Here is a 27,044-nt window from a genome sequence, read left to right on the forward strand (position 1 = left end):
ATCGTGTTTTTTCTACAGATATTTCACGTCACTTTCATTATATTCACCACATTTACCGAGAGCTACCATGTTGTCGTAGTAAATGGCAGTGCTGCCAACTTGTCCACAAAATTAAGCAATCGTTACATTATACATATTTTGGTATATCTCTAATCTGGCGGGAATTGTTTAAATTTATTATTTTTTTCTGTTTTGGATTTTGCATTCGCAATAAAGTTTAAGAATTGTTCAATTTTAATAATTCATTCGAAAGTGTGGCAGCACCGCAGCAGCTGAGTGCGCAGCGCGGTTCGCAAAACAGCCGCTCGCGCGTTCGCATTGGTCGATTTTCTGTGCCTTGGATATCGTCTGACCTAGCAGGTAGCCGCAACGGCTCACAGACACATGCTTATGACTGTGTGAAAGAAAATTGCCTTGCGTTTAACATGTTATCTTACCTCTTCTTCTTCTTCGTGTGTTTGTGTTGTTGTTTCTGCTGGCGGTGGCGCTGGCAAGGCTAGAAACGGTGATCGAGGTAAATATAAACGATTCCACAAGCCACCAATTACCCTATTTAGCAATTGCCAAGTTTGATATGCTTTTTGCGAGATGTTTGAGTTCATTAGTAGATAAATCCCCGAATAAACGAGACAAATCGAAAACTAAATTGCACTTGTCGCCCTTTTAGCATGCGTCGGTGTTTGTTTATAAATTTTTGGCGCAATTCTCCGTTTCTCCGTTATTTTTGGCTGCCCAGGTCGGACAGCTAGCTATCTTTTACAAATGTGCAAAGCATTTTACAGTTTTTGATTCGAACTCTACACGTTTTAAAGACAGCTAAGACAATGGCTGCTGAAACCAATACGTTTAGAAATAAAATTGAATTACAGACATGCCAAGCGCGGCAGCAGCTGACTAGTTCTGCTTCTTTCTCCTCAGCGTTGCCATCCCAAAAACGGTCAATGCCAATAAGTGCTAGTGTTGATAAGTTGGCAAGTGAGCAGTGCTGCCACACTGTTGCCTTTTAAATTTATCAGCTGTCGTTTAATGCGCGCGCGCGTTTTTTTCTAGTTGGCGCCCAAGGAAAATACTGGCAATTCAATTGCATAACAATACACGGCATAACGGTATCGTTATCGCGCATATCCCCTCAGTCAGATATTGACGTGCTTACGCTAACGTGCGCTGCGACGCCTGCTCCCGCCTTGTAGTGTTTTCCGTGTCCGCAACAAAAAATAAAATAGATCAAATTGGACTATTAAAAATTGACGAATAATTCAAAATTACAGAGCGTCAATGCCGAAATAATTAATCGAGTGTCTACCAAACGGTATGCCGCGCCCACGTCAGAGCTGCAGTACGCGCAAATATCGTCCAAGTTCATAGCAGCAGCTCTTCCAAAGTTACCCGAACGTGTTCACACAACCCACGCCCGCCCACTCGCCAGCACTGAACAGAAGAAAGTTTATGCAGCAGCTGCATTGCGAATGAATGCATGCAAATTTTTTGCTTATTGGCCATTTTGTTGCCTTTAAATTGCATTGAACAGAATTTACATTGCTAACGAGGCGCATGCCAAAAGTAAGTATGGCCTATCGATTTTTACTAAAGCGGCAGAAGCCTTCTCCTGCTCTGCAAGTCGCGTGATTCACAATAAATATCCACTTTCGGCTACCTCGCAAACGGGCCCGTGTCTGCAAAAAAAAAACAAAAAAAGAAGAAACACTCACCCACACAAACATAGAAATACACACACAAGTTGTATGTATGATGGCAAATCCTTTTATTGGGTCACGAGGCAGCTGCGGCTGTGTGTTGACATTGTCCTGGACTCATTTTTCATACGTAAGCACGTGCTTTTTTAGCACAGGACAACGGGGTGTATACGTAACACAAAAAAGGCCGTTTATATGAGCACGCGTGTGTGTGTGTGTGTGTGTAGGCTTGGGGGGAGTTTTGTGCGAAGCATTTTTATAGCACTGCGCCCTGGCTTATAATTTATGACACGAACTTTTGATTTCAGTTGCTGTTGCCGCCAATTTAGAGACCCGGCCATTGAACGCGCTTAAACTTAAGGCATGGACACTGCGGCCGCCGCTGCCGCTGCCGTTGTCGTTGACCTGAGCGGCGAGTCGGTCGGCAAGTCCACTGCTAGCAAGCTGATTAGCAAGCCCAACCCAAAGCCAAAGCCGACGTCAGGCTACGTGGCAGCAGCTGCTGCAGCCACTACAACGCCAACGCCATGCAGCGTGGGCAGTGAGCATGATACCAGCAACTGCCTGGGCAGCACCGTGGAGTCAATGACTGCTACGCCGCCGTTAACGCCGCGGCGTACACGCGTCATCTGCCACGAGACTGGAGATAGCTCAGCCGGCGGCACGGGCAATGGCGAGTCCCATGCTCGTGCCATTGTTATGAACGGTCTCAAGGATTTGGCTGGGGAGTGTAGCCATGCGGAGAGCATAACGCCAGCACGCGCGCCTTTAATGCCCGCAACATTAACGTCTTCCACGAACGCTTCCACAACGCCAATGTCTGCCTTGCTTACAGCACCAGCAACAACTACAACAACAACAACAACAACAACAACAGCAGCAGCAGCAACAACAACAACAACCACACACACGACAACAGCAGCCGCATCGACGACGACGACAACAACAACAACATCTGCGACTGGCAGCAGCGGCAGCAGCGGCACAACGAGCACATCGGCGAACATGGACCAGCTGCTGCACTGGCAGGACATGCCCAAATATCTGCAGTTCAATCCGTATGTCCTCAGAGGATACCGTCCGCTACAGACCTTCAAGGGCTGCCTGCTCAGTCTCTTCTATTGGCACAACGAGACCATCAACATACTGACGCACGGTGAGTTTCAAGATTCGCCCTCGCAGCCATCCACCCAACCGCCCACACCCTCAGCAGAGCTGTTGCTCATTTATCGATCCATTCCAATGACATTAACAATCACGGTCAAAGCCAAGTGCAAGTGCATGTGCACATAAATAGATTGAGTCAACCTTTCTCACAAACGCACTTGGCTGTGCGAAAGGGATTGCACAATAATTGTTATTTGATGTTGTTTGCGCATATCAGTGATTCTATAAAAATGTGCTCGCGTCTGTGCAGCTCCAATTATGTTAATCATATATGTGTTTTATACGATGTAACCCCTGCCTGGGTCTGAACTAACTACTTCTCGGGTAAAGAAAAGAGCGCGATAGAGTGCAAGAAAGTTAACTAGAGTTCGAGCAGAGATAAATGCTATAAAAACATGAAAGTCTTACATGAATTCATGAGAACCGCTGAGTAGGGCGCTGTTTCGAAATACATACATTTTTTAAAAATCTCAATGAAAGATTGCTTGCTGTAGGAAAACATAAATCGCATTTCTATAAAACATTATTCATAGATGTTTGAGAATGAGATTTAAAACATTGAAGCTTAAAACTTTCCGCATCGATTGAAAAACTTGACACGTTAACTGTATTTATCGGTTTTGGGTGAATGTTGATCCATGAATACATCTAAGCTCTACAGCTCATACAGATTTAGCAGATGTTTTCTTTTTGCCTTTTACAAAGATTTGCATAAATGTATGTTTTATTCAACTTTAATATAGCTTGTAAATATTGAACATTTTCCGGAGAATGCAGTTTAGAATGAACATTCGAAATGCTATCACAGGGATAATAAAAACTTATTTTTATATAGCATATTTAGGGGTAGGAGAGCCTTTATAACTAGAGAAAAACTCTTGAGCTTGCCTTTAAAGCTAGTATATTTTACATTTCTTTTCTGGATTCATGCGCGTGCCCTGGCCACACTGAAACTCTTTGGCGAACTCGTCGAAATTGGAGAGCGGTCCGATCACCCGAAATTTTCCGGGCACATGTTGATCCGTGGATACCTGTAGATTGCGTACGCGTGTGTGCGCATCGTTGCACCAGATCTGCGCATAGCTAATGAAGAACAGCTGCATGTTGGTATAGTTCAGCGTGGGCAGCTTCTCCCTGAGCAGCTGCCTACGGCCCTCGACAGTGGCCTCCAGTGTCTCCTGCAGGCGGCAGTAGGCGGCATAGGCCAGACGCATGCCGCCATTATCCGCAATGTTCTCCGACTGCGCATTCGATCTGGGCAGCCGCATGCCATGATAGGTGTAGTGACTGTACTGTTTCGTAAAGCACTGCTGCCGTTCCAGGAAATTGGTCGTGGACTGTGCATCCCACCAGTCGTTAATGTTGCCGCGTGCATCGAATTTGCGGCCGGCGTCATCGAAGCCGTGTATTAGCTCATGGCCGATCAGCGAGGCCAATGTGCCGAACTTTATGGCATTCGGATAGCTGGCAGCCCACAGATAGTAGGGCTGCAGCAGGGACACTGGCACCTTGATGGCATTCTCCACCAGAATGTTGGCTGGCGTATAGCTAAACAAATCGCCCGCTTCCAGCGGCTTGACGGGCTTGTGCAGATGCTCCCGCTGCTGGCTAGCGCCCAGTATGCGTGTCTGACGCAGATTCTCGATGTAATTCTCACGCTGCAGCTGCAGACCCGCAAAATCCTCGGTCAGGTTTTCATTGGCATGCGAATTCACCTGCAGTGTCATGGCCGCCAGCTTTTCGATCGCATATTCGCGTGTACGGCGACTTATCCAGTTCAGTGACCGATCCGATTGCAGTGTCTGCTCGAAGGTGGACTTCAGCTGGCGCCAGATGAGCTCAACGTCGGAGGCGGTGGCATTGTTGTTGTAGCGCCGAAAGATCATGTTGTCCAGGTTCTTGGCAAAGTACTGCTTGGTCAGCGATATGCACTTCTCCTGCCGCTTGGCCAGCGTCTTGCCCGGCTCCATGGCGAATTCATCAATCAATCGAAAGAATATATAGTTGGCCACAATGCGTTTGGGCGTGCGCCCAATCACCCTCATTAGATTCTGTTGATACTGCGAATTGAAGTCATAGACGGGGTCGTTGACTTGCTCGCCCAGCGATATGTTAACCAATCGCTCTATGTTCAGTACAGGCGCATAGGCTAGCTGCATCTCTGCGATGGTCGTCAGCTGTGAGATATCTGTGAGGTCGAGGCCGTCGGTTTCATCGATCAGGCCATTGGCCAGACGCACCTCAAAGTCCATCAGCTCCGTGGCCGTTATGTGTGCCAGACCACTTTTCATGCCCAAAAAGGTCATCAGCTTATTTGCCATACTGGCTTGAAAGGTGCTCCTGTAGACGGCGGTGTGGTCGTCTAGGTACATGCTGCGTGTTTCGAGCGGAAACTCCTGCTGGCCAATGTACGCCAGATTCACCTCGTTGTTGGCAAAGTCCTTGGTCACCTCAACGCCCAGGATAATTACCAGTCCATAGCGATAAGCTATACGCGCAACCGTTTCCAGCCAGTCAAAGTCTGCCTCCTGCCAGGCACCAGCAGGCACCAGCGCAGGCATTGTGCCGAACTCGGCTATCAAATTCTTAAGCTTCTGCCGATAGCTTCTGTCCACCTCGTGCACATGCACGCAGGAATGGTAGAAGTTCTTCACTTGCACATCCTCTGCCGTGTCCAGGGCATCGTTTTCACTGTTCAGAGTGTGCTTCACCTTGCGATTGAGGCCTTCGGTCAGACGCTCGAACAGGCCCGTGCTTATTTGATTCAGCGTTGTGGCCGGATTAATTCTCGCCCAATTGCCGCAGGCAAATTCATAGAAATTCTCACACGGATCGACGCTCTCATTCATAAAGTTTGCCATTTCCGCTGCCTTCGCCTGTCGCATCACCTCGTCTATATAGCCCGTATCCATCTTGCTGTCGGATATGTAATCGGCATCGACAGGCGCCGCTCGGCCATATGACAGCCGGAGCAGGAACAGCGGCCCGTACAATAGAAGCCATTGGGTATGACTCATTGGGATCAGCATCTTTCGCGTCGCGTTGTTTCTTAGTGGATCTGCAGCTGATGACTGAGCGCGCTGGCACTCATTTGTGTAAATATAGAGTCCACCTCGTCTATATAAAGATGCACAGACACTTAGCCCACTTGCTGATAAATGAGAGCAAAACAGGCCGAGCTTTGGTGTGACCCGTTGGGTTATCTCTATCAATACGTTGTCGCCACAATTGTGAGACCCACACTCACAAAGCTCGAGTTAAAACAATTGCCAGTGACCCAGCTTGAAGCAGTTGTACATGTGCAGGTTTCCACTTATTTACCCACGCCTATTTGTGTCTAAATGATTCTTAAAGCTCATTATTCAATTCATCGGAAGCTAATCCTATGGCCGACCTCACGTTATTTATACGAGCCCAACAAATGCGCGTGTTTTCCTGGATTTCTCAGCGTTTTCGAGAGATTACGGCAAAAATGTTGCTAGTTGTGCCATGAAACTTATCAAGTTTGTTGATGGTCCTCAATTAAATAGCAAGCTCTATGAATTGAAGATCGCCTTGGTTTTGCTTTTACTTTGATTTCTTGTCATATTTTGTTTCTAATGTTTTTCAATTACCATAAAATATGCATATGTTTTTCTGTTTTTTTTTGTTTTCAATTATAATAAAAAATACATTGCATATGTAATCAAAAGGTATATGGTATATTACACGTTTTTTCTGAGCTAAGCTTTAATTTAAAAAAAAAAAAATTGTCATTAATCTATTTTTCAACTAATTTGTCAAGGCACTTTAACAAATTTTGAAATATATTTTTTTTAATGTCATTTACAATTGAAATACACATGTGCTTGTTCTTGTCAGCTTAGGCAGTTGATGTGCCAATTAAGCATTGCACTATTTCTATTTTATTTAAAGGATAAATGATTTTAAATTTTAAAATGTATTCCGAGTCAACAAACCAATTGTGTACAGCATTAACAAGACGTATACAAATTGAATGCAAATAAATGTATTTAACTTCTTGTCAAAGTTCTTGCTAACTAAGACTTGGAGTTCTATTTCTTTAACTTCTTGTCAAGTTAGGCTGAGGCTTTCAAGGTTCGATGACCATAATTTCCAAAATTTATTCAGCGATACCAATAACATTTAGTTAACTTTAACTAGGCTAATACTAAAGAGTGTATATGGTTTTCAGCGTAAAAGTTTTCCGTAGACACACACACGATTATATAAATATTAAGGTAGAATTTCTGTATGTATTTGTTTACATATACGATATGAGCTTTTTTTTTATTATTAAAATTCATTGGGCATAAATGTAATGGGTGTAATATATACAGCTGTGTGTGGACAGAAACGACAACGTGAGCTGTGACCTAATCACGTTGCCTTCTCTATGGGATTCTTTCTGTATACGGACTTGGCGTCGGACCAATGACCAGTCATAGCGATAAGGAAAAGCTCCCGACTCTCGGTGGCGGATTGAAAGTGCGTTGCGGAAGGCGATTCAGTCGCTCTTCAGCCATGAGACGCATGTGGTTCAGTGTGGTTAGCTGTGCTCTGCTGTGGCTGGGCTGTGTGCGCAGCCACTTGTTGTCGCAGCCGGAGGTGGATACACACATACAGCTGCAGGAGCAGCTTATATCGCAGCACAATGATAGCGCCTATGTGCAACGCGTGATGCGACTGGCCAAATCGGCGGAGATGCGCAGCTATATGCAGCCGGAGCTGGATGCCTGCGATGATTTCTTTGGCTACAGCTGCGGCATGTGGCCCAAAATCAATCCGGCCAATGCGGCACAGCCTCGTGAGACCAACTACCAACAGCTGCTCGCCAATGGCTATCAGCACAAGCAGCAGCGCCTACTGGAGCAGCCAGCGGATGCGGACAGCGATGATGTGGCTGTGCTCAAACTTAAGCAATTCTATGCCAGTTGCCTGCGTTTCCGGCAGACGCCCGAAGCTCTCTACCGCCAACAGCTGCTGGAGATTGCCGCTGAATTTGGACGCATGCCCGCGCTGGCGCTGCCTGGTCAGCAGTGGCCAGCCGATGGTTTCGACTGGCTGGCCACCGTGGCGCATATCAAGCGCAAGTACGGCCTGGACATTATATTGCTTCTGCAGCAGGCGCCCGATCCGCACAACAAGACCCAAAGTCGTTTATACGTTGGCCAGCCGCCTCGCTTCGTTGTGGAGCCCAATCGTGCAGCTGTTGTTCAGCGCATAGCCATCCAGCTGGAGCAGCATCTGGGCGTGGAGGCGGCACTGGCGCGCAGAACAGCGCAGGAAATAACCGATTTGGAAATGTTGCTGGCCAAAGGCATGTCGACTCGTCCAATTGGTCCACTCGCTCTGCCGCGTTCCACTGTGGAGCTGACCAATGCCTATGCGCCCACATTGAATCTGACACATTATGTGGAACTGGCTTTACAGCGTCCTTTGCAGCCAGAGGAGATGCTCTACGAACATGTGGTCACCTATCAGGCGCATCTACTGGTCGTGCTGGCCCAGACGCCGCCTCATGTGCTGGCCAACTACATCTTCCATAAGCTGCTGGACCGTTTCTACTACGACCGCTCGGCGCCGGTTGTTGGCCAGTGCTTGGCCAACGTACGAGAGCTGTTTCCCGAGCTGCTCAACAACATGGCTTATCGGCAGTATGCCGCTCCGGCCACCCTTAGCGATATCGATGCCGTCTGGCAGCAGATCAAGCTCAGCTTTCATAATGTGCTCGAGAGTTCCAGCACAGATTGGTTGTCCGTGGCGACGCGCAGCCATTTGCTGGACCAGCTGAATGCGACGCGTCTGCTGATCAATGGACATGCGCAAGTGAACTTCACGGAGCGCTACAAGCAGCTGGAGCTGAAGCCGCAGGATTATCTGTTCAATTTGCGCGCCGTGTTGGCTCACAGCACTCAGTTCGCCACGCCCACTAGTTCGCCCAATGTGCCCACATACGATCCAGAGGAAAATCAAGTGCTGTTGCCAGTGTCACTGCTGCAGCCAAATTTTCTATGGTCCCGCTTTTATCCACGTGCGCTGCGCTACGGCAGCTTGGGCACAATTATTGCGGAGCAGCTGGCCCACAGCCTGGACAGGCGTGCTGGCTGGGATGCGGCAACGCTGGCTGAGTTTGGCAAGCGCAAGGCCTGCTTTAGGCATCAATATGAACGTTTGCGTTTCGCTGGAGAGTATCTGCCAGCCACTGAGCTGCAGGATGACAATATTGCGGACAATACGGCCGTGCAGCTGGCATATCTGGGCTACAAAAACTATCTGGCAAATCTGGCCTCGAGCGCATTGATTACGGAGTATCTGCCCCAGATGAGCCACAGTCCCCAGCAGCTGTTCTTCATCAGTTATGCCCAGCTTTGGTGCAACGACGCCAACGAGCAGTTCCGGGATAAGCAATCGCTGCTGGCCGCTGGTACGCCGAATGCGCTGCGCGTGCAGGGAGCGTTGGCCAACTTGGATGCATTTGCCAGTGCCTTTGGCTGTGCGAACGAGACGCCCATGAATCCCGAACAGAAGTGCCACATGTACGCCAAAAATTTGAATTAATAAAGCCAGCTGGTCAGAAGCGTTCGAATGCATCATTTCATTATAAAACTTAAAGCTAAAGGATTAACATTTCAGAGCTGCGGCTTAGTAAATGGCGCACTTGAACTCCGGATCCATTGGCGCCTGCTGCGAGCAGTTAAAGACCCACGAGAACTCCTGAAAGTTCGACAATGAGCCAATTACTCGATACATGCCCGGCGCATGATTGTCCGCCTTGGCCACAGAGGTCTTGAAAAAGGACTGGACATCGTCACACCAGAGCTGGGCGAAGCTCACAAAGAACAGCTGACGATTGTTCAGCTCGAAGCCGGCCAATGTCTCCTGCTCCAGCACTTCGAGCGGCTGCTGCTCTAGCCAGCGCTGGTAAGCCTTGTAGGCCAACTTGATGCCCGCATTGTCTGCAATGTTCTCCGATTGTTCCACGCTCTCCGGCAGATGGGTGCCGCCATATTTGTAGGCATGGTACTGAGCCTGAAAGCACTTGCGCTTCTCCTCAAACTCATAGCGCGACTTGTCATCCCACCAGGGCGCTAGATTGCCATTGGCATCATAGGTGCGCCCCTCATCATCGAAGCCGTGAATCATCTCGTGCGCCAACAAATAACCCAGTGTGCCATATTTCAGGGCCTGCGGATAGTTCGCGTCCCAGAAGTAGCGCGGCTGCATCAGCGCCACGGGAATGGTTATGTTGTTGTCCAATATGTTGTAGGCAGCCGTAAATCCCAGCACATCGGTCGCCTCCAGTGAAGTGGGCGCACTGTGCAGCCTGTTCAGATTCCATTTGGCCTTCGCCTTGAGCACCTGTTGCACATTGCGCACATAGTTCAGCTTGTCCACCGCCACGTCGCCGTAGAGCGCCTCGAAATCCTCATGGTCATACGAGTTAATGTACAGCTGCATGCGATCCAACTTCTCAATGGCCAGCTGGCGTGTTTTGTTCGATATCCAGTCGAGCTTGTCGCCCGCCAACTGTTGCCGGAACGTCTCGCGTATCTGCTTCCAGACGCTGTGCACCTCAGCCTCGGCCTCGGGGCTGCGGTACCGCTCATAGATCATGTGATCCGTCAGCTTGGCAAAGTACTTCTTAGTCTGTTCGGTGCACCAGTTGCGCATCTCGCTGGGCTTGGTATCGATCCGGTATGGCTCCAACAGCTTCCACAGCACATAGTTGCCAATGGTTGGAGTGGGCGTGGTCTGGAGTGTGCGCAATGTGTTATTCAAATAGCTTTCGCTGTAGACATATATGTGCTCCGGCACATTATCTTCCCCGAGAACCAGACCCAGAAACTCTGTAATATTCAATTGCTCCGTGTATTTCTCCTCAAGTTCGGATACGGTGTAAAGGGTCAGATCGTCGCCCAGGCTGCCACCATGACTAATGCTACCCGCTAGTAAATTGCGATCGAGTTCGTTCATCTCCTTTGCGGCTTGCTTGGCCAAGTGCTTGTCTACCGCAAAGTATTGCTGCAGCTCCTCCGCCACGGCTGCATCCTCGAGGGAGTTCAGCACGGGTATGGGAGTGTGTTTATTGTCGGGCGGGCCCAGGTAGACCCGATTCACCGTATGGTTGGCAATGTCGGACATGACATCCACAGCCAGAATTATCTGTCTGCCGTATTTGTGCTGTATATCCGCTACGGTGCGCCACCAGCTAAAGTCCGAGGCGTTCCATCGCGGACCCTCGAGCATGGGCAGCTCTCCATATTCGCGATAGATGCTATGTAACGCCAGCTTGTACTGCACATCCTCACGTTGTATTACCAGGCAGGATTGATAGAAATTCTGCAGCTTCTCCTCCAGATTGGTTTTCATCTGTCCGGACTGCAGCAGGCGCTGCAGTCGTCGATCAAAGCCCTTGGAAATCAGCTGGAATGTATCCGTCATTATGTTTCTCAATAGCTGGGCAGGATTGTGACGATGCCAGTTGCCGCACGCATAGCTATAGAAGTCGTCGCAGGGCGCGATGCGCGTATTCAGCATGCTCTTCATTTCTGCCACCTTCGATTGCCGTATTATCTGTTTCGCATAGTCCGTGGTTAGATCATCGCGCACGGCCGTGCTGGTATTCTCCGTCGGCAAGGCCAACGCATTGGCCATCAACAACCAAAATACAGCCTGCCGCAGAGCGCCGTTCAAACACCGTCCTGACATGAATCTCGCCATCGATTCAACTGAGCTGCCAAAGTCGCTTTGTCTGGCTGCAGTGCCTCACTTATCAGTGGGCTTTGTGTTTTTTCTCTGGCCCCGCGCCGCTGGGGTAGGTCAAACTGTTATCGCATGTCTCGAGAGCGAGCTACAGGCAGAGCGTACTCTTATACGGGATATACTTATATACCCGCCTGATACATAGATCGCGTGTACAACAATTATGCGGCTGGAAAGGCAAATAAATTGTTTGTGCTACAGATACAAATCTTTAAATATAATATTTATTTCTTTTATTAGTTTTAACTAAAACCATTCAGATGTTTAGTTTGTCAGTTTGAACCCTTGAGCCCTTTGCCCAAAGCAGAGTCTGCGACTCGAGCCCATTTTCGATATTAATTTGTCTTTAAAATGATGCAATCGATGGCTCATGCTAATATCTTCTATTTGCAGCAATACCAATATTTTATATACTGGCCATTGTGCCGGGTCTGATGCCATGGGACAGTGGCTACAAGTTCCTTTCGTTTTGTCACGTATTTGGCTCGGTGGCGCCTTGGTGCGGCAGCTTCGTCTATCATCTGTTTATGAACATTGAGAAGGGCGAGAATGTGTACTATACGCTGCTCAAGCTGGACATGGTTGGCATCTGGGTGAGCCAGAGTTTCGGTAAGTGAGCGTAATCTGAAAAACAAAATATATATACAAAAAAAAAATAAACACCACTCGGAAGCGGAAAGCATAGAAATATCAACATATATTTCAAGTACAGACAGACAGCTTATAAGTAGAGCTTCTAATCAGTTGAAGGACAGCCTCAGTAGATAACGCACTTTTGCATGGGATTCATATGGGCGCCCTGGCGGCACTCGTAGGCCTTGGCGAATGCATCGAAGTTGGCCATAATCGCATGAAGTCTCACCTCATCCGGCGCATGCTCATCACTGATGGCAATCGTGTGACGCAACTGGGGCAGCAAATCCGAGCACCAAATTTGGCCCAGGCCTAGAAAGAACAGCTGCTGCGGCGTGTGCGACATGCGAGGCAATGTCTCCGAGTCCAGCGTTGATTGATTTAGCCAGTTGAGGTAGGCGGCATGGGCAATACGCACGCCCACATTGTCCGCTATATTCTCGGACTGCATTTGCATTTTGGTCAGCCTTTGGCCATTGTAGCTAAACCCACTGAACTGTTGCACCAGGCACTGTTTCCGCTGCTCGAACTGTCTAGTCGCATTGCGTTCCCACCAGTCGCGCAGATTGCCCTGGCCATCAAAGGTGCGGGACAGATCATCGAAGCCGTGGGCCATCTCGTGGGCCAAGGAGAAGCCCACAGTGCCATACTTGAGCGCCATGGGATAGACCTCGTCAAAGAAGTAGCGATGCTGCATATAGCTGGCCGGGATTACAACACGATTAAACTCCGGCACATAGAAGGGCGACGTATTGATGCCATAATAATTATTGAGATTGGGTGCCCGTTGCAGATCCTCGCGCAGATGCTGGGCGCGCAGCTCCAGCAGCCGTTGCACGTTGCCGAAATAGTCGGCATTGCTAATCACCAGACGGCCATAGTAATCCTCAAAGTCGTGTGTGTTTGCGCCAAGTATGTGAAAGCTCATGGCCTTCAGCTTGGCCAGGGCTTCATTGAGGGTCTGTTCGCTTAGCCAATTGCTGCTGGGCGCGCGCAGCATATCGCCAAAGGCAACTTTCAGCTCCTGCCACAGCTGTCGCAGATGGCCGGGTATATGCGGATTCTGTTTCTCGAGCGAGCGATATACCATATGATCCACAAAATCGGTGAACAGCAGCGTGGTTTTCTCCGCGCACAGCTCGTGCTGCTTCTCTGCAGTGGCAGCCGGCTCCATGTCGTAGTCGCCAAGCAGCGTGGAGAGCATAAAGTTGGCCAGGGCACGCTTGGGCGTGCGAGCCAATACCTTTTTCACTTGCCACAGATAGCTCTCGACATACTCGTACACGGGCAGCTGATAGTCGTGATTGAGCCAGATTTGCACAAAACGCGTGAGATTCAGTTCGGGGCCATAGCTTTGGCTCATTTCGTCCAACATGCGCAAGCGATTCATCTGGCTCGGCGGCAGCTCCTCTTGTGGCTCAATGATGCCGCGTGCCAGCTCCATGTTGATACTGGCTATTTCGGCGGCCGTTTCCCGGGCACGCACCTCGCCCAGGCCAAGCAGCTGCTGCAGATTGTGCTTCAGCTTCAACTGGCTGCTCAGGTGTAGAGCAATGGCCTTGCTGCTAACCAGGTCATCCCGTTGACCCAGATACAAGCGATTTATCTGACTATTAGCCAGACCCGGCGAGACACGTACACTGAGCAGCGTTTCCTTGCCATATCGGTTCAGCAGGCGCGCCATCATTTCAATTGGCTCGAACTTGGACTCATCCCAGGCGCTGCCCTCGAGCGCGGGCAGACCCCCAAACTCTTTCAATATGCTGAGCAGGTGTGGACGCTGGTTCAGCTCCATTGTGCTGGTATTCAGGCAGGACTCGTAAAAATACTTGACACGCGTTTCTGTGGGACTGTCGGTACTCATCTTTGGCAGCCTGAACAGCTGACGCAAACGACGCTGATAGCCAGCGTTGAGCTCCTCAAAAAAGTCCGTGCTGATTGTTTCCTGCGTGGCCGGATTGATTCTGGCAAAATTGCCGCACGCATAGCCATAAAAATCATCGCACGGCCGCACGCTGCCATTTATGTAGGAGCGCATGCCGGCGGACTTGGCCTGCCGCATGATCTCATGCGTCAATGGTGTGTTGATATTCAGACTCTCGAATACGCCAGCGTAAACAGCGTCTGGCACGGTCAACAGCCAGCAGACGATAGCCCAAATGCTGACGGAAGCGGAAACAGCCCTCATCTTGCGTTGTGTCACACGCGATTGTCGTTCCCCAACTGAGCTCCAGCTGCTGGCGCTGCGCCTTATCACTGATTAGTTGCCCAAAACAGGTGTCATCGGCAGCAGCAACGATGTCGTCTTCGGCTTGGACATCTCATGTCTCTCAAGCAATTCTAGCTCTCTCTCTCTCTCTCTCTCTCCCCCTTTCCCTCTCTCTCTCTCTTTTACACTCTCTTGCAGGTGCGTTGCCGCTGGTTACGGCGACGACGCTGTGCTTTTCTCCAATTCTTAAGTGGTTCATTATTATCGCTTACTGTCTGCTCTCGCTGTGGGGTCTGTACAAGGTAAGATATTACTTGGAAATTATAAGTATATGCATTTCTATTTATTTTATTTACGGACATAAATATGCATTATAATAAACGTATTGGTATAGCCTTGCAGAACTGCGTCTATTAACAGTTCGATATTTAAATGTGATCCTTTTGTGTATTAAACAGGCACTGACCGCCAGCTCACCGTGGCAGAGGCGCCTTTGCTTCGCACTGCCCTTTGCCATGCGCTCCGTGCTGACCTTTCTGCGCATCCAAGGGATGGTGGGTGGCAGTCACATGGCCCTATCCCATGTCTACCTGCAGGTGCGTATAATATGGCATTCCAATTGACTAACTTGCTATTTTTTACCAATCATTTTCGGCTGGCTTGTGCGCATACTTAGGTTGAAGTTGTAAGTTGAATTTTCATATATTCTACACCTACATATGCATATGGACCAAGTGTAAGACTAGGCCGTATGCAACCGATATGATTGGTGTAATTTACACACCAGCCAAAAAAAAAAAAAAGAATGTCCCCCAAAAACGACAGCAATTTCATCTTTGCTAACACAAGACTTGTTCATTTTATTGGATTGCTTCAGGACGGCGTTTCCATATTAGGCGGCGCTATTGGTGCCATGCGCATACCCGAAAAGTGGTTCCCAGGTCTGGTCGACTTCTATCTGAACTCGCACAACATTATGCATGTGCTGGTCGTGGTGGCTGTCTACTCCATGCACAAGGTGCTGTCACTCTGATGTAAATGTACATATATGCTTTGACTACAGACTCTTCTCCTTCGGTAGGCCACAATCAAGGACTTTGAGTGGATGTCTACTCAGACCTGCAATTCGCTGGCCAATGCTACCGAACCATCGCTGACCCATATGGAACTATGACCCGCTTACTGGCTGCTACTGCTCCTGCTCCTGACACTGCTGCTCTTGATAAAGCCTCAACCACGACGCGCACCAATCAACTGGCAAATGGAGAAGGAGCATTCGCGGGCTGACTAGACAAAAGCCACAGCCAAAAAAGGAGGGATTAAGAACAAAGCAAAGTAAATGCTTCTCGAAATATACCGTGTATAAATGAGCGCGTGCTGTAACAGTAACAATATGAATAAGTTAATAGTGAATAGTGAATATATGTACATATGTATATGTATAATTAGTACATACTTCGACTGTGGTATTTAGCATTAAGGTGACTATGAAATATGAATGAAGTGAATTACAAAGCGCTTTCAATTATAACTTCTTTGCGCTACTCTCATGCAAAGCCTCTGAGTACTATATGAACGATAATTTCAATGATGTTGATACATATGTACCTCAATATGCTTACAACCAAAAAACAAAACAAAAACAAAAAAAAAACAAACAAACAAAACAGAAACATCTAATTTTCAAATACTTATATAACTTTGTACCTCGTCGACTATAAAAGAAAAACGAAAGTTAGGCATTAAGAAACTTTAAAAAAAAAACTTCCTAGTTGAATTACAATGATATGAAATGTCTTTATTTGAGAAAAAAAAAACCTCTAATGCGTATTTTATGCAATTAGTTAGATGTAACCATTGGACAAGTGTGAACAAAATCTTCAGGCTAATCGCTGCTGAATCGAATTAGTAAAACTTCCTAATTTTCAGCACTCCTTATGTAGCAAAAAATAAAACTCCGAAAATGATATTCCCTAGGTTTTAAGAGGCAGATGTAGAATAATAAAATTAAAATACGGCAAAGTATTTGAATCCAAAAGATGAAACAATTATGAGTAATTAGCGTTTAGTAGTTCCAATAATTTACACCACACAGTTTAAAGAGAAAGTAAATATAATTAATGAAACCAAAGCTAACAATATTAGATGAACAAAAGCAATAAAACATGAAAATTAAATGCTTGTAACAAGTTGAAAATCTATTGTAAGGCGCAATTATAGCATTAATATTATAGATACATATATATGATTTCCCGAGAACGTTAATAAACAGTAAACGCGTACAAAAAGGAGAATTTAATTGCAATACACAACTGCAGAACTTTTATTTAACGTTTCCATTTCAAAAGTCTGTTACAATAAACAATGCCTTAAATATATTTAAATGTTGCGCCTTTCAACACTAATCAGAGTTAACCACATAAGTGTTGTGAAGCGCTGCTAGTATTTTGTTTGGCTTACAGACTTGATTAAACAAATAAACGTAGCTTCTATGCTTTATTGTGTCATAAATTATGACATATTTCAACCGCCAAAATTAATGGAATAAAATACTAAACGCAGTGTGACCGTACCGCTTGCAGATTATTGAAAAACATCAAGTTGGCAGCACCATTTCGTTTCGTGTTACATTGTAATTGTTGTTTTGCGTGCTGCTCACAGTTGTTACTAATTATATTATTATTAAAGGAACGTGATTAAAGCATGAGCACGCAAGTAGCAGTGGCCGAGCCAACAGGCACCAAGTCGGCCAATTTCTTTGCTCTGCAGGCGGCCTTCGAGGTGAGAATCAAAAAGACGGCAACTGCCGCTGGCTTAAGGCGACCCGGTAAATGTTTTCTAAATGCTTACAGGCTGCCCTGGACCAGGCAATCGCCGAGAACAACGTGGAACTGTTGATTAAAGAGTACCACAGCTTTCGTGCCAATTCCGAGCACGACAAACGCTCACCCATGGACCAGGCCTTTCGAGAGGTTCTTATGAAGCGACTGAGCGACAATGTGGAACGCATTGGAGCGCTTGTGCGGCTATCTGTGGACGCAGCTCGGGCCGAGATCGTGTCGAATACAATACCAGTTGTGCTGCTGGGCGATACCTTTGATGTGGTTACGCTGAACAAGTGCGAGCTGATTTTCAATTTTGTGGAGGAGCTGGTGGAGGTTTGGAAGGAGGAAATATTCTTTGCCTCCTGCAAGAACAATTTGCTTCGCATGTGCAACGATCTATTGAGGCGTTTGTCGCGCACACAGAACACCGTGTTCTGTGGACGCATTTTGCTATTTCTCTCCAAGTTTTTTCCATTCTCGGAACGCTCCGGTTTGAACATTGTATCCGAGTTTAATTTAGATAACTTTACTGAGTATGGGCTCGACAGCAAGGACCATGATGACATTGAAAACAAGGAGCTAGAAGATACGGCCGAGGATATACCGCTAAAGATTGACTACGATTTGTATTGCAAATTCTGGTCGCTGCAGGATTTCTTTCGTAATCCTAATCAATGCTACAGTAAAGCGCAGTGGAAAATGTTTCAAATGGTAAGTCACTGAATATCTGTCTGCTTAACTAGAATAATTTATTCCCTTCCTTGCCCACAGCACGCGGAGACCATACTACAGTCATTCTCGAGCTTCAAACTGGAAGATGTGCGTCAGAACATTGACACCAATGGCCACAGCGAATCGTGTCTACAGTTGATGGATGTGGACATGGACGATGCTACGATAGATGGCGCTGTGTCGGCTGCCATGCACAAGGAAACAAACTTCTTTGCCAAGTTCTTGACCAATCCAAAGCTGCTCGCACTCCAACTATCCGACTCAAATTTCCGTCGCGCCGTGCTGGTGCAATTCCTCATACTGTTCCAATACTTACAGGTCAGCGTCAAGTTTAAGATGTAAGTTGCCAATAGCTGCTTAAGAAATTCACCTTGCGGTCTTTAAGAGTTGTGCTCTGTTCTCAGTGAGTCCTACACCCTGACAAGTGCGCAGTCCGACTTCATCAAGGAAACAGAGCAGCGCGTTTACAAACTGCTGGAGGAGACGCCACCCAATGGCAGACGTTTCGCGCGCACTGTGCAGCATATGCTGCAACGCGAGGAGATGTGGAACAATTGGAAAAACGATGGCTGTAAAGAGTTTAAAAAACCTGAGGAGCCGGAGCCCAGCGAAGATGACGCCAAACCCCCACCTCCAAAACGTTCCAAGCGGCCATTGGGCGATTGTCTGCGCGATGCTGCACGCAATGGCAAGTTCTTCCTCGGCAAGTGAGTAAAACTATATCGTGTGCTGCCCCTAACATAGTTATAACCAATCGTACTTTCTAGCGATAATCTGACGCGCCTGTGGAACTACTCGCCCGACAACCTGCAGGCCTGCAAGAGCGAGCAGCGTAACTTTCTGCCCCTGCTGGAAACATATTTGGAGACGCCGCATGACAAAACCGATCCCGCCTTCGAGTGGCGTGCTCTGCGCCTGTTAGCCCGCCAGACGCCGCACTTCTTTACGTTTGTGTCACAGCCATCGTGCAAGATATCTGACTATTTAGACGTGGTGCGCAAGCGATTGACGCGCGAAAAGGAGCTGGTTAAGCAGACAAGCACAACAACTGCGAATGCGTCGGAGCATAATAATGGATTGGCTGTTAGCAGCGCACCTTTAGAGCAAGAGCATGAGGCATCAGTTGCCTTGCAGGAAACGGAGCCCGAGCAAGACCTGGAAGTCGAGGACTCTGAGCCTGTGGTGGAGGAAGTGGATGAGACGCCCGCGCATGAAAAACCGCTGATGGTTACTAGCGCTCATATCGAAGAGATAACACCATTAATAGGCGAGCCGTGGATGAAGGTGGGCAAAAAGATTGGCTTCAGCAATGACGAGCTGCTCTTCTTTCAAATGGAGAATCCAACGCCTGGCGTGGCATGTATGAAAATGTTAACCAATTGGATCTCAGATGATGACGATGCCACGCTGGAGAACTGGGCCTACATGTTGGAAGGCTTGGAAATGCACAAGGCGGCCGATGCCGTCAAGGCGATCATTGAACGCGAAAAGGCAAGCAACACGCAGCCACAGGTCCTATGCCAGCAGGATGCGAACAGCAACGATGTGGAAATACTGTCCGACTAGCACAAAGAAAAGCGTTATTTACTTTAATGCTGTTATAATATATTCATCAAATCCTTTATCACATGTAATAAACGGGCATGTCAAATTCCCAATTCCAGTTAGCGCTTCTTCGCTGTCTGCTGTGTGCTGTTCCGGCGTGGCTTGTTGTGTATCATTGTGGCACAGCGTGGAATGTGCCGCTCGGCGGCCTGCTGATTGAAGCGCCTGCTGCAATGCGGGCACTGTATATAATCCGGATTCTCTGACGGCGGCGGCGGTGGCAAATCACTTAGTTTGCCGCCGCGAGCCAAATGGGCCTGAACCTTTTTGGCAGCTCGTATGGCTTCAATGAATTCCTCGTGTTTCTTGCGCCAGTTACTCTTCTTTATACCTGTTTTCAGACCCTGCTGCTGTGCGGCACTGCTGTATGCGGACTGTACGCGGCTCAAGCCGGGCTTCTGGGCCTGCTTGTTAAACTTCTCAGTGTCGGTGCCCTTGACTCGCTGCTTTGAGGCATCGAATATTTTGCGCTTGGTGGTCATGGTGCGCTGGCACACTTCCTCGTGCTTAGCCAAACGGTCAGTGTTAAAGTGTCGGCCGCAAAAGCGGCAACTTTTGGTGCCCTCCGGCGGCTGTGCGTCCTGGAAGAGTACATGAGCAACATAGGTATATCAATGCTTGGATCGGGGCACTCACCATTTGAATTTTGGTAACTGGAGATTTTGGATTGATCTATTTCCGTTTATACATGATTTAAATGATTGTTAACTTTGAATATTTGAACTCAGCCAAGTTGATGCGACTTACCTGACGCGCCTTTGGCGGTGAAACGCGGCCTCTTTCTGACAATGGAGCTCTTACGATCGGCGGACGAGCAGCTGTCGTTGCCGGCGTGCCGGCTGGTTTCATTGTCCTGGCTCTGGCGCTGCTTGGTGGCGAGGATGTTGTGCGCACTGAGGTGTCCTTCTCCATTTTGGGTGGAGTTTTGCGTGTTATCACTGGCTTCAGGCGATTGGCATTTATCGCCGTGCCCGCTGCATTGTATTTGCTGCCGCTGTTATTGTTGCTATCACTGATCAGATGACGGCCGGAGACTGGCTTCTCCTTGAGGCTCATTGTGGATATACCCTTGGTGAGCTGCTGCTGTTGGGCGTGTGAACGCGTTTCGCTAATGGGCTTCAGCGGATTGCTGCGATCAATGCCAGCGCCACGACGACGTTCATCAAACATCTGACGCACCTTGCCATTGCCTATGAGCCGACTGGAGGCGGCTCTGGGCGAGGCAGCAGCCGCTTGATTAAGCTCTAGACGTCGCTGCTCCTGTTCGACCTGTGTCTTCTGTTGGAAGCGCATCTGAAATAAATTAATTGGAATTTAAGACGACTAATCTTGACAGAGCTAATCAGCCGCATAATCAGCATAATCGGCTCTTACGGGCGCCGAATTATTCATATCCCCGTGGCTTGGCGGCAGATGGCTAAGCGCCTCTAACAGCCGCCGGGCTGCCCACGATTCGTTTAGCTTAAGCGGCATTATATGATCATGCATCGAATCCGGCTCCATGTCGTAGTCGGCATCGTTTTCGTCCTCGTCCGTTAGCGACATGTTCATGTTCGTGCGAAGCGCGCGTGTTGACTAAAACGTACGTGGAACTGGACATTAGCATGTCCTTTTCCCCCGTGTGGTAATTAAGTGAATGTGTGCATGTATTTGTGCATAGGTGGTGGTAGGTTTGTCTATTCTACGCCCCACTGACCGAACGATGAGCCATACATACCCACCCATCGGCACCGCTCTGTCAACACACCAGCCACAAGCCAAATCTGTACCCACTTACATGCCGCCAGTACATAAAGCCGCGTGCCACCCGACCCGCTTGGACAACGCTAACCCTGGCTGCCGTCTTAGCTGGCTTGGCGAAATAGTTGGCGGTCGCTGGCATGCTCCTCTCCTAAAACTCAATCACTGTATTTGCTGTGGCCAGCCATGGCCAGTCACAAGTTGAAGAAATTGAATTTTATATTTTTATATTTTAGATTGAGCAGTTGACAAACCAACGTGACTGCCTCTTGCTCTGCCTTTATTGCTGTTGCAACAACAAGGTTGTTTTTATTGTTGCTATTGCTGCTGCATGCCAATAACAAAAATCAATGGCTGCAACACGACCCCACGGGTTGCCATGGAGCAGGGCGGCACACGGACTTACAACAAAAACAGTCCAGAGAAGTACTGAGAAACCATGCAACATTTGTTGCATATCGACAAAGAGACGAGCAGCCCCTAAAGGTGACAAAACTCAGGGGTGTGTCCCGTCTCGCAGGATTGTGCCCGACACCTGATGCCGCCCCAAATCAGCGATATAAATCTAGTGCAACAATTTCCGAGAATGTTTAGTTCAGGTTTCGTTTAAGTGTGTGTGCTTATGGGTGGGGCTGTGTGTCTGAGGGTGTACAACTGTGTGTGTGTGTGCGTGTGTGTGTGTGTGCGTGTGTGTGTGTGTGTGTGTGGCAGTTCTCCGTGTGCTTGTGCTGATAATCAACTAACTATTTGACAGGGGCATATGATTATATGGGGTAGTCGAATATTAAGTATACGTCAATAAATATATATATGTATATATATATACATAAACTGGCCGACTTTATCGAGTACACAGAGGCTAAAAACATTAATTAAGTTAATTTCTCTACTAAGCGGCACACATTTTTTTCATACATCATATTGTTTTTAAAATCAACATACGCATTTTTGAAAATATCAAGCTCTTTGTTTAATTGCTCGTTAAATTACTAAAGCTGAAGTAGTTAAATGAGCGGCGTAAATAATATAATTGGCTTAGATAAGCTTAATGTCAAAGACATCAACTGGGCAGGGTTTCTGTCAGACAATCATTAACAATAATCTTGAGGTGTAATAAATATGTTTTGTTTAATAATTCAATTCGTATGCATGTTGAGGAAGTCTATGTATAAAAGCTCTATTAAGTTGCCGTATGCGCCTAAGAGTTCCCATTAGCCAACTATTAGCCAAGAGCTAAAATTAATTGGCTGACATGTCGCTGCGAAACAGCAGCAGCAGCAGCCTAGCCAGGGCTAATGTTGAACCAAGTCTAGACAAGAACATCAACAGCATGAAGTCGTGCCCATATATGGAGCGTTACGGAAACTCGAGTGCCAAAAATGGGCCAGAGTTTAATTAATGGCCAAGCGGACCATTGGCCAGAGCCCAGAGACGGCTTTCGTGCGCTCGGCACGCTTCCTGTCAGAGGCAGCGAGACTTACCCGCATTTGTGCCAGCCTTGAGGTTGGGCAATCAGCGGCATCTTGTGACGCCATCACCAAATAAAGTTTGCTCTCGCTAAATCGAGTCCCAGTAGTCTCTGAGCTGCGTCGTGTGGGCAGCAGTCGCCGCGACGATGTTGGCGATGGCAATGGAAATGGCGATGGCGATGGCGATGACGATGACGCGGCACAGCTGCTTGGCAAGTGTAGACCCGGCTTAGATTCTCCGATGACTCATGCACACAGTCGGCTAAAAGTTTCGCTTTTCGATGTGCCTAAAAATAGCTGCAAAAAAAAAAAAAAAAACATAAAACAAAACCAAAAACAAATCAAAATCAAGCGGCTTTTGAGCGGTTTTGAATGTCGCCAGGAGGCGTCAATGGAAACAGGGCGCAAATTGTTGCTTAACATGTCGTGTGGGCGACATCTGGAAGTCGAAGATCAAGTCGAGATCGAAGTTGAAGCCGTACCCAGTTGCTGGCAGCACTAGGAGACGTGGCCCGTGGGCCGTGGGCCGTGGACTGTCTGCGACATTCAGTTGCTCCAAAAATGGGCTGCTCAATGAGCAAACTAATTGAATTGAATTTTATTCGCTTACCGAATTAATTGAACTGCGTTTAACACCAGCAGACCTAATACATATACCTATGTATGTATATATATATATATATAAATATTAGATATATATATATATATATGTATATGTATATGTATATGAAATGTAAGTGCGTATGTGAGTGCCAACAGAACCTTGCTGCTGCTTAGGTGATATTGGATACAATTTATGATACGTTTTTCCTAACGAATTACTACTAAGATTGTAGATTAGCTCTCAAAATATAATCATATACTAAACTAAATACGTATCTGTTTGTTTCGGAATTTAATTTTGTAACAATTTTGTGACGAAACTGTCATCCATAATAATTCCGAATTTCAACTGGCAAATCAGAGCCAACTAAGTGCTTAAAGCAATTGCGAAAATTGCGATTTATTGGCATATATGAAAATATATGAAGAGCCCCAGACTCTGAATAGTTTTGATTTATATCAAATATTTCAATGCCAATTGCTTACATCTCTAAGACCTAATCTCACAATGTACTTTTATTATATTCTATTCAAGGGAAGTTCATTTATATTCGCGCTTAGGGTATTGAGCAGTCGGTGTTGTCGTCGCACAGCAAGCACACAAAGCAATTAATTTATGTTTATTTTTTGGCACACGTTTGAATCTAACTGTTTGTGTGTGTGCATGTGTGTGTACGTATCTGCGTGTGTGTGCGTGTGTGACTTGAGGTGTTTTGTGTGTTGCTTTTGGCTGCGCCAAGTGCTTTGATTTGCATAACTTGGAAGCTAAGCAACTTACCAGCTATGCGCCGACTGCGATTGAGAAATGTTTGCCAGAGGCTGAAGAGGAGGAATCGAACACATACACACGCACACGCACACACGCCAGCTGAAACAGGCAAGGGGCCGAGCCTGCTGGTCGATCCACGGCAAATGGCAGCAGAGTTTATTGACACACTTGAACGTTTGTTGAATTTTAAAGCACACGGCTCAAAGTAGGGCACAGGACAGCGCCAGTTGGTCAAAACTGACAACGGGCCGTAATTACGCATACGTCGCGTGCGCCCGAGCCAAAGTAGAGGTGGCTAAACAATGTCTGCGGCAGCCGTGACTCGTTTCGGACTGTTTACTTAGAAGTTTGCCCGGTGACTGAGACAAGATTGCGGCCGCACACAAAGCCAGCTAAACGGCCAGCCGAACAAGTTGTGAGCAGGCGGCGGCTGCAGCCGCAGCTGGCAGCGAAAGAGACAGCGACAGCGACAGCGACAGCGACAGAGACTAAGGTAGCGGCAGCGACAGCGACTGAGGCAGAGGCAGAGGCAGAGTCAACGCAGTCGCTGACAGTGCACCGATCAGTCGATGACGATGTGAATGACGCGACCGTATACCGTATACCGGGGGGGGGCGTGGCAGTCTGTGAATTAGCTTAAAAAAAAGGGGAGGGAATGAAATAAAACCAAATGTGAGTGCTTTTGTTCCACAAATATATATATATATATATTTATCGCTCATTTGCCGACTTCGCAATTGTAATTGTTGTTGTTATTCATTTGATTCCTTTTCGAATTTCGCAACGCTTAAACATGTTTGCTTTCAGTTTCAGCTTTAACCCTTAATCAACTTTTTCGCTCGGATCGCAAGACTTATACAGTGTCATAGTACATTTTAAGAAGTTTGTCTCAACCAACCAAAACCATCATTAATCATATATGACTCGAGTTACCGATGTATACCCTTACCCCTGCAGAGGGTCAGCTGGTTTGTTCAGCGACCTGGCACAGTCAAAATACAAAAGCAAATATTTTGTTAAATTTGTTAAATAATTTGACGAACAAAGAATACATTGAAAATGCATATTAATAGTCATATTTGTGTGCACTCTGCAAGGGTATTCAAAGTTCGGTAGTGAAAGTTTGCCTATTACTCACATTGCGTTTCTTTGTTCATCATTTGTTTATATAACAATTATTATTCATTACTTTTCATTTGCTTAGGTTTTACTGCGGTTTTGAAACCTAATAAGTGCGCGCCTTGCCTTGTGTTTCATCTTTCGTGTTGTTTTCTTTTTAATCAAAGTTTGAGCGAATTATTATCATGTTTTTCTCTTTCGACAATTTCGTACATATTATATACATCGAATGTGTGTGCATCACTTCGTGCTATTGAGTAATCGCTTGATAACCTTTCCAAAATATACAATTCACTCAAATGTAAGTTCGTGAATATACGTTCGTTTGCTATATCTTTTAAAGTGCCTTTTGTTATTTTCCGGCTGTAGCTCAGGAAATATTTAGCTGGAATCAATTTTTTGTTTGGTTTTTGCGTACATATCTTAATATATATATGCATTCATATACATATATGTATACGATTAAAAGTATATAGACACCGTGCATGTAAATACAGACATATTTAGTAGATTATTGATTAGCCTTGCCATAGTTAAATCAGATTTGCAATTACACCAAAAAACTCTCACGGAAAATAAGACAATTAACTATTATCTGTGTACGTACATATTTCCATTTGTGTATAAGCATAAGGGGCTCCATGTGTTGATGTCTGGAGAGTTAGCAATTCGTGTACGATAAGGTCAATTGGTTTGGTATGGATCTGAATTTTTGCATGTTGCTTACATATATTTGCTTGTTTGCACTTTGCGAAAAATCAAATACAAAGTGTACAGCGATTACAAATACGAATACAATTACAAATACACACATAACATTCGAAGTCCTTACAATACACATACGAGTTCGGGTACATTTAACAATGGCACGCCAACTCGAACATCAAAATCAACAGCAACAGCAACAGTAACAACAATGGCACTGGGAGCTGACAGCTGACAATAAACAACAATTACTTATTATTAATTCTAAGTACTAGGCGAATGCGGCGCAGGCCTAGGCGTCGTATACGTAATGCATGCACAAAAACTGACCAAAATGTTGCCCAGCCAATTGACTTGCAAATTTTCGCCTTTTCTATAATACATATATATATTCTATATATTTATAATCCGACACAGTTGAACTATGTGAAAACGCACGGCTAAATACGCGGCAGAATTACAAATAATGATTTTGGCCTTTCAAAAAATATTGAAAATGCATATTTAACGTGTACAAGTGATCTACAAAAACGTACATTTATCAAAGTATAAATGTTATTGGTTTATCTTTGTTGCTTCATCATTTACATGCTGAATTGTTGCGTATTAATAAAGATTAGAAAATAAATGAATAGCGGAGGACTAAAGTACATTGTGTATGTACATAGTATGTACCGTGTGTACTATGATTAAAACCTGACTTTTGAACTTTTCAATATTCGGTTGTTGTTCGCTTTAGTCATGGAGTTTATTGTGCGATGCTCGCGGCTACTTTACGATACCTTAGTTCCTAGTACAGTTGCCACAAAAAACTCCAACGTTCCGATTTCAATTGCAATTTCATGAATCGATTTCGATTTCGATAACTATTACTATTCTAATACGATTACTAACCAAACGCAATTCGACGCGAAGCCTATTTAACTTTTCAATATGTGTAACTCCATTCTTAATATCCGTGATTGTCGAAGTTGTTTTTTTTTTTTTTTTTGTTTACTTGTTTGTTAC

At 46.4% G+C, this 27,044-nt stretch overlaps 6 protein-coding genes across 9 annotated transcripts; 3 read left to right on the top strand and 3 right to left on the bottom strand.

Annotated features, from left to right (window-relative positions):
• The first annotated feature begins 1,112 nt into the window (after positions 1 to 1,112).
• LOC6629426 (progestin and adipoQ receptor family member 4) lies at positions 1,113 to 16,781 on the top strand. Of its 2 annotated transcripts, XM_032439388.2 has the most exons (7): positions 1,116 to 1,560; positions 2,003 to 2,850; positions 12,021 to 12,236; positions 14,668 to 14,771; positions 14,928 to 15,065; positions 15,347 to 15,487; positions 15,551 to 16,781. In XM_032439388.2, exons 2-7 carry the CDS (start codon positions 2,058 to 2,060, stop codon positions 15,641 to 15,643), a joined length of 1,485 nt encoding a protein of 494 aa, XP_032295279.1. In that variant the 5' UTR covers positions 1,116 to 1,560; positions 2,003 to 2,057; the 3' UTR covers positions 15,644 to 16,781. The 2 variants fall into 2 exon arrangements, 1 of the variants encoding a protein (XP_032295279.1); XR_011416206.1 differs by lacking the exon at positions 15,551 to 16,781 and having other exon boundaries at positions 1,113 to 1,560; positions 14,928 to 15,154; positions 15,347 to 15,483.
• Positions 3,544 to 5,948, bottom strand: LOC6629429 (neprilysin-4). The gene has a single exon (XM_002054325.4). It carries the CDS (start codon positions 5,888 to 5,890, stop codon positions 3,758 to 3,760), a length of 2,133 nt encoding a protein of 710 aa, XP_002054361.1. The 5' UTR covers positions 5,891 to 5,948; the 3' UTR covers positions 3,544 to 3,757.
• Positions 7,281 to 9,446, top strand: Nepl19 (Neprilysin-like 19). Its single transcript, XM_015172318.3, has one exon. It carries the CDS (start codon positions 7,296 to 7,298, stop codon positions 9,420 to 9,422), a length of 2,127 nt encoding a protein of 708 aa, XP_015027804.2. The 5' UTR covers positions 7,281 to 7,295; the 3' UTR covers positions 9,423 to 9,446.
• On the bottom strand, positions 9,436 to 11,598 carry Nepl18 (Neprilysin-like 18). The gene has a single exon (XM_002054324.4). The coding sequence runs from the start codon at positions 11,583 to 11,585 to the stop codon at positions 9,507 to 9,509; it is 2,079 nt and encodes a 692-aa protein (XP_002054360.2). The 5' UTR covers positions 11,586 to 11,598; the 3' UTR covers positions 9,436 to 9,506.
• A 300-nt stretch (positions 16,782 to 17,081) lies between the features above and the next one.
• On the top strand, positions 17,082 to 19,689 carry Hpr1 (THO complex 1-like protein Hpr1). The gene is made up of 5 exons (XM_002054321.4): positions 17,082 to 17,250; positions 17,322 to 18,005; positions 18,066 to 18,364; positions 18,431 to 18,733; positions 18,794 to 19,689. The coding sequence occupies exons 1-5, from the start codon at positions 17,173 to 17,175 to the stop codon at positions 19,590 to 19,592; spliced, it is 2,163 nt and encodes a 720-aa protein (XP_002054357.1). The 5' UTR covers positions 17,082 to 17,172; the 3' UTR covers positions 19,593 to 19,689.
• LOC6629424 (zinc finger C2HC domain-containing protein 1C) lies at positions 19,607 to 24,562 on the bottom strand. Of its 3 annotated transcripts, none has more exons than XM_015172191.3 (5): positions 24,222 to 24,562; positions 22,853 to 23,137; positions 20,379 to 20,924; positions 20,268 to 20,303; positions 19,607 to 20,212 (listed from the first exon to the last, which is right to left on the bottom strand). In XM_015172191.3, the coding sequence occupies exons 2-5, from the start codon at positions 22,904 to 22,906 to the stop codon at positions 19,691 to 19,693; spliced, it is 1,158 nt and encodes a 385-aa protein (XP_015027677.1). In that variant the 5' UTR covers positions 22,907 to 23,137; positions 24,222 to 24,562; the 3' UTR covers positions 19,607 to 19,690. The 3 variants fall into 3 exon arrangements, with proteins under 3 accessions (XP_015027677.1, XP_002054356.1, XP_070063575.1); XM_002054320.4 differs by lacking the exon at positions 24,222 to 24,562 and adding an exon at positions 23,451 to 23,511; XM_070207474.1 differs by lacking the exons at positions 20,268 to 20,303; positions 24,222 to 24,562 and adding an exon at positions 23,451 to 23,513.
• Positions 24,563 to 27,044: the final 2,482 nt, after the last annotated feature.

This window comes from Drosophila virilis, chromosome 2 (genome assembly GCF_030788295.1).
Source record: "Drosophila virilis strain 15010-1051.87 chromosome 2, Dvir_AGI_RSII-ME, whole genome shotgun sequence".
Lineage (NCBI taxonomy): Eukaryota > Metazoa > Arthropoda > Insecta > Diptera > Drosophilidae > Drosophila > Drosophila virilis.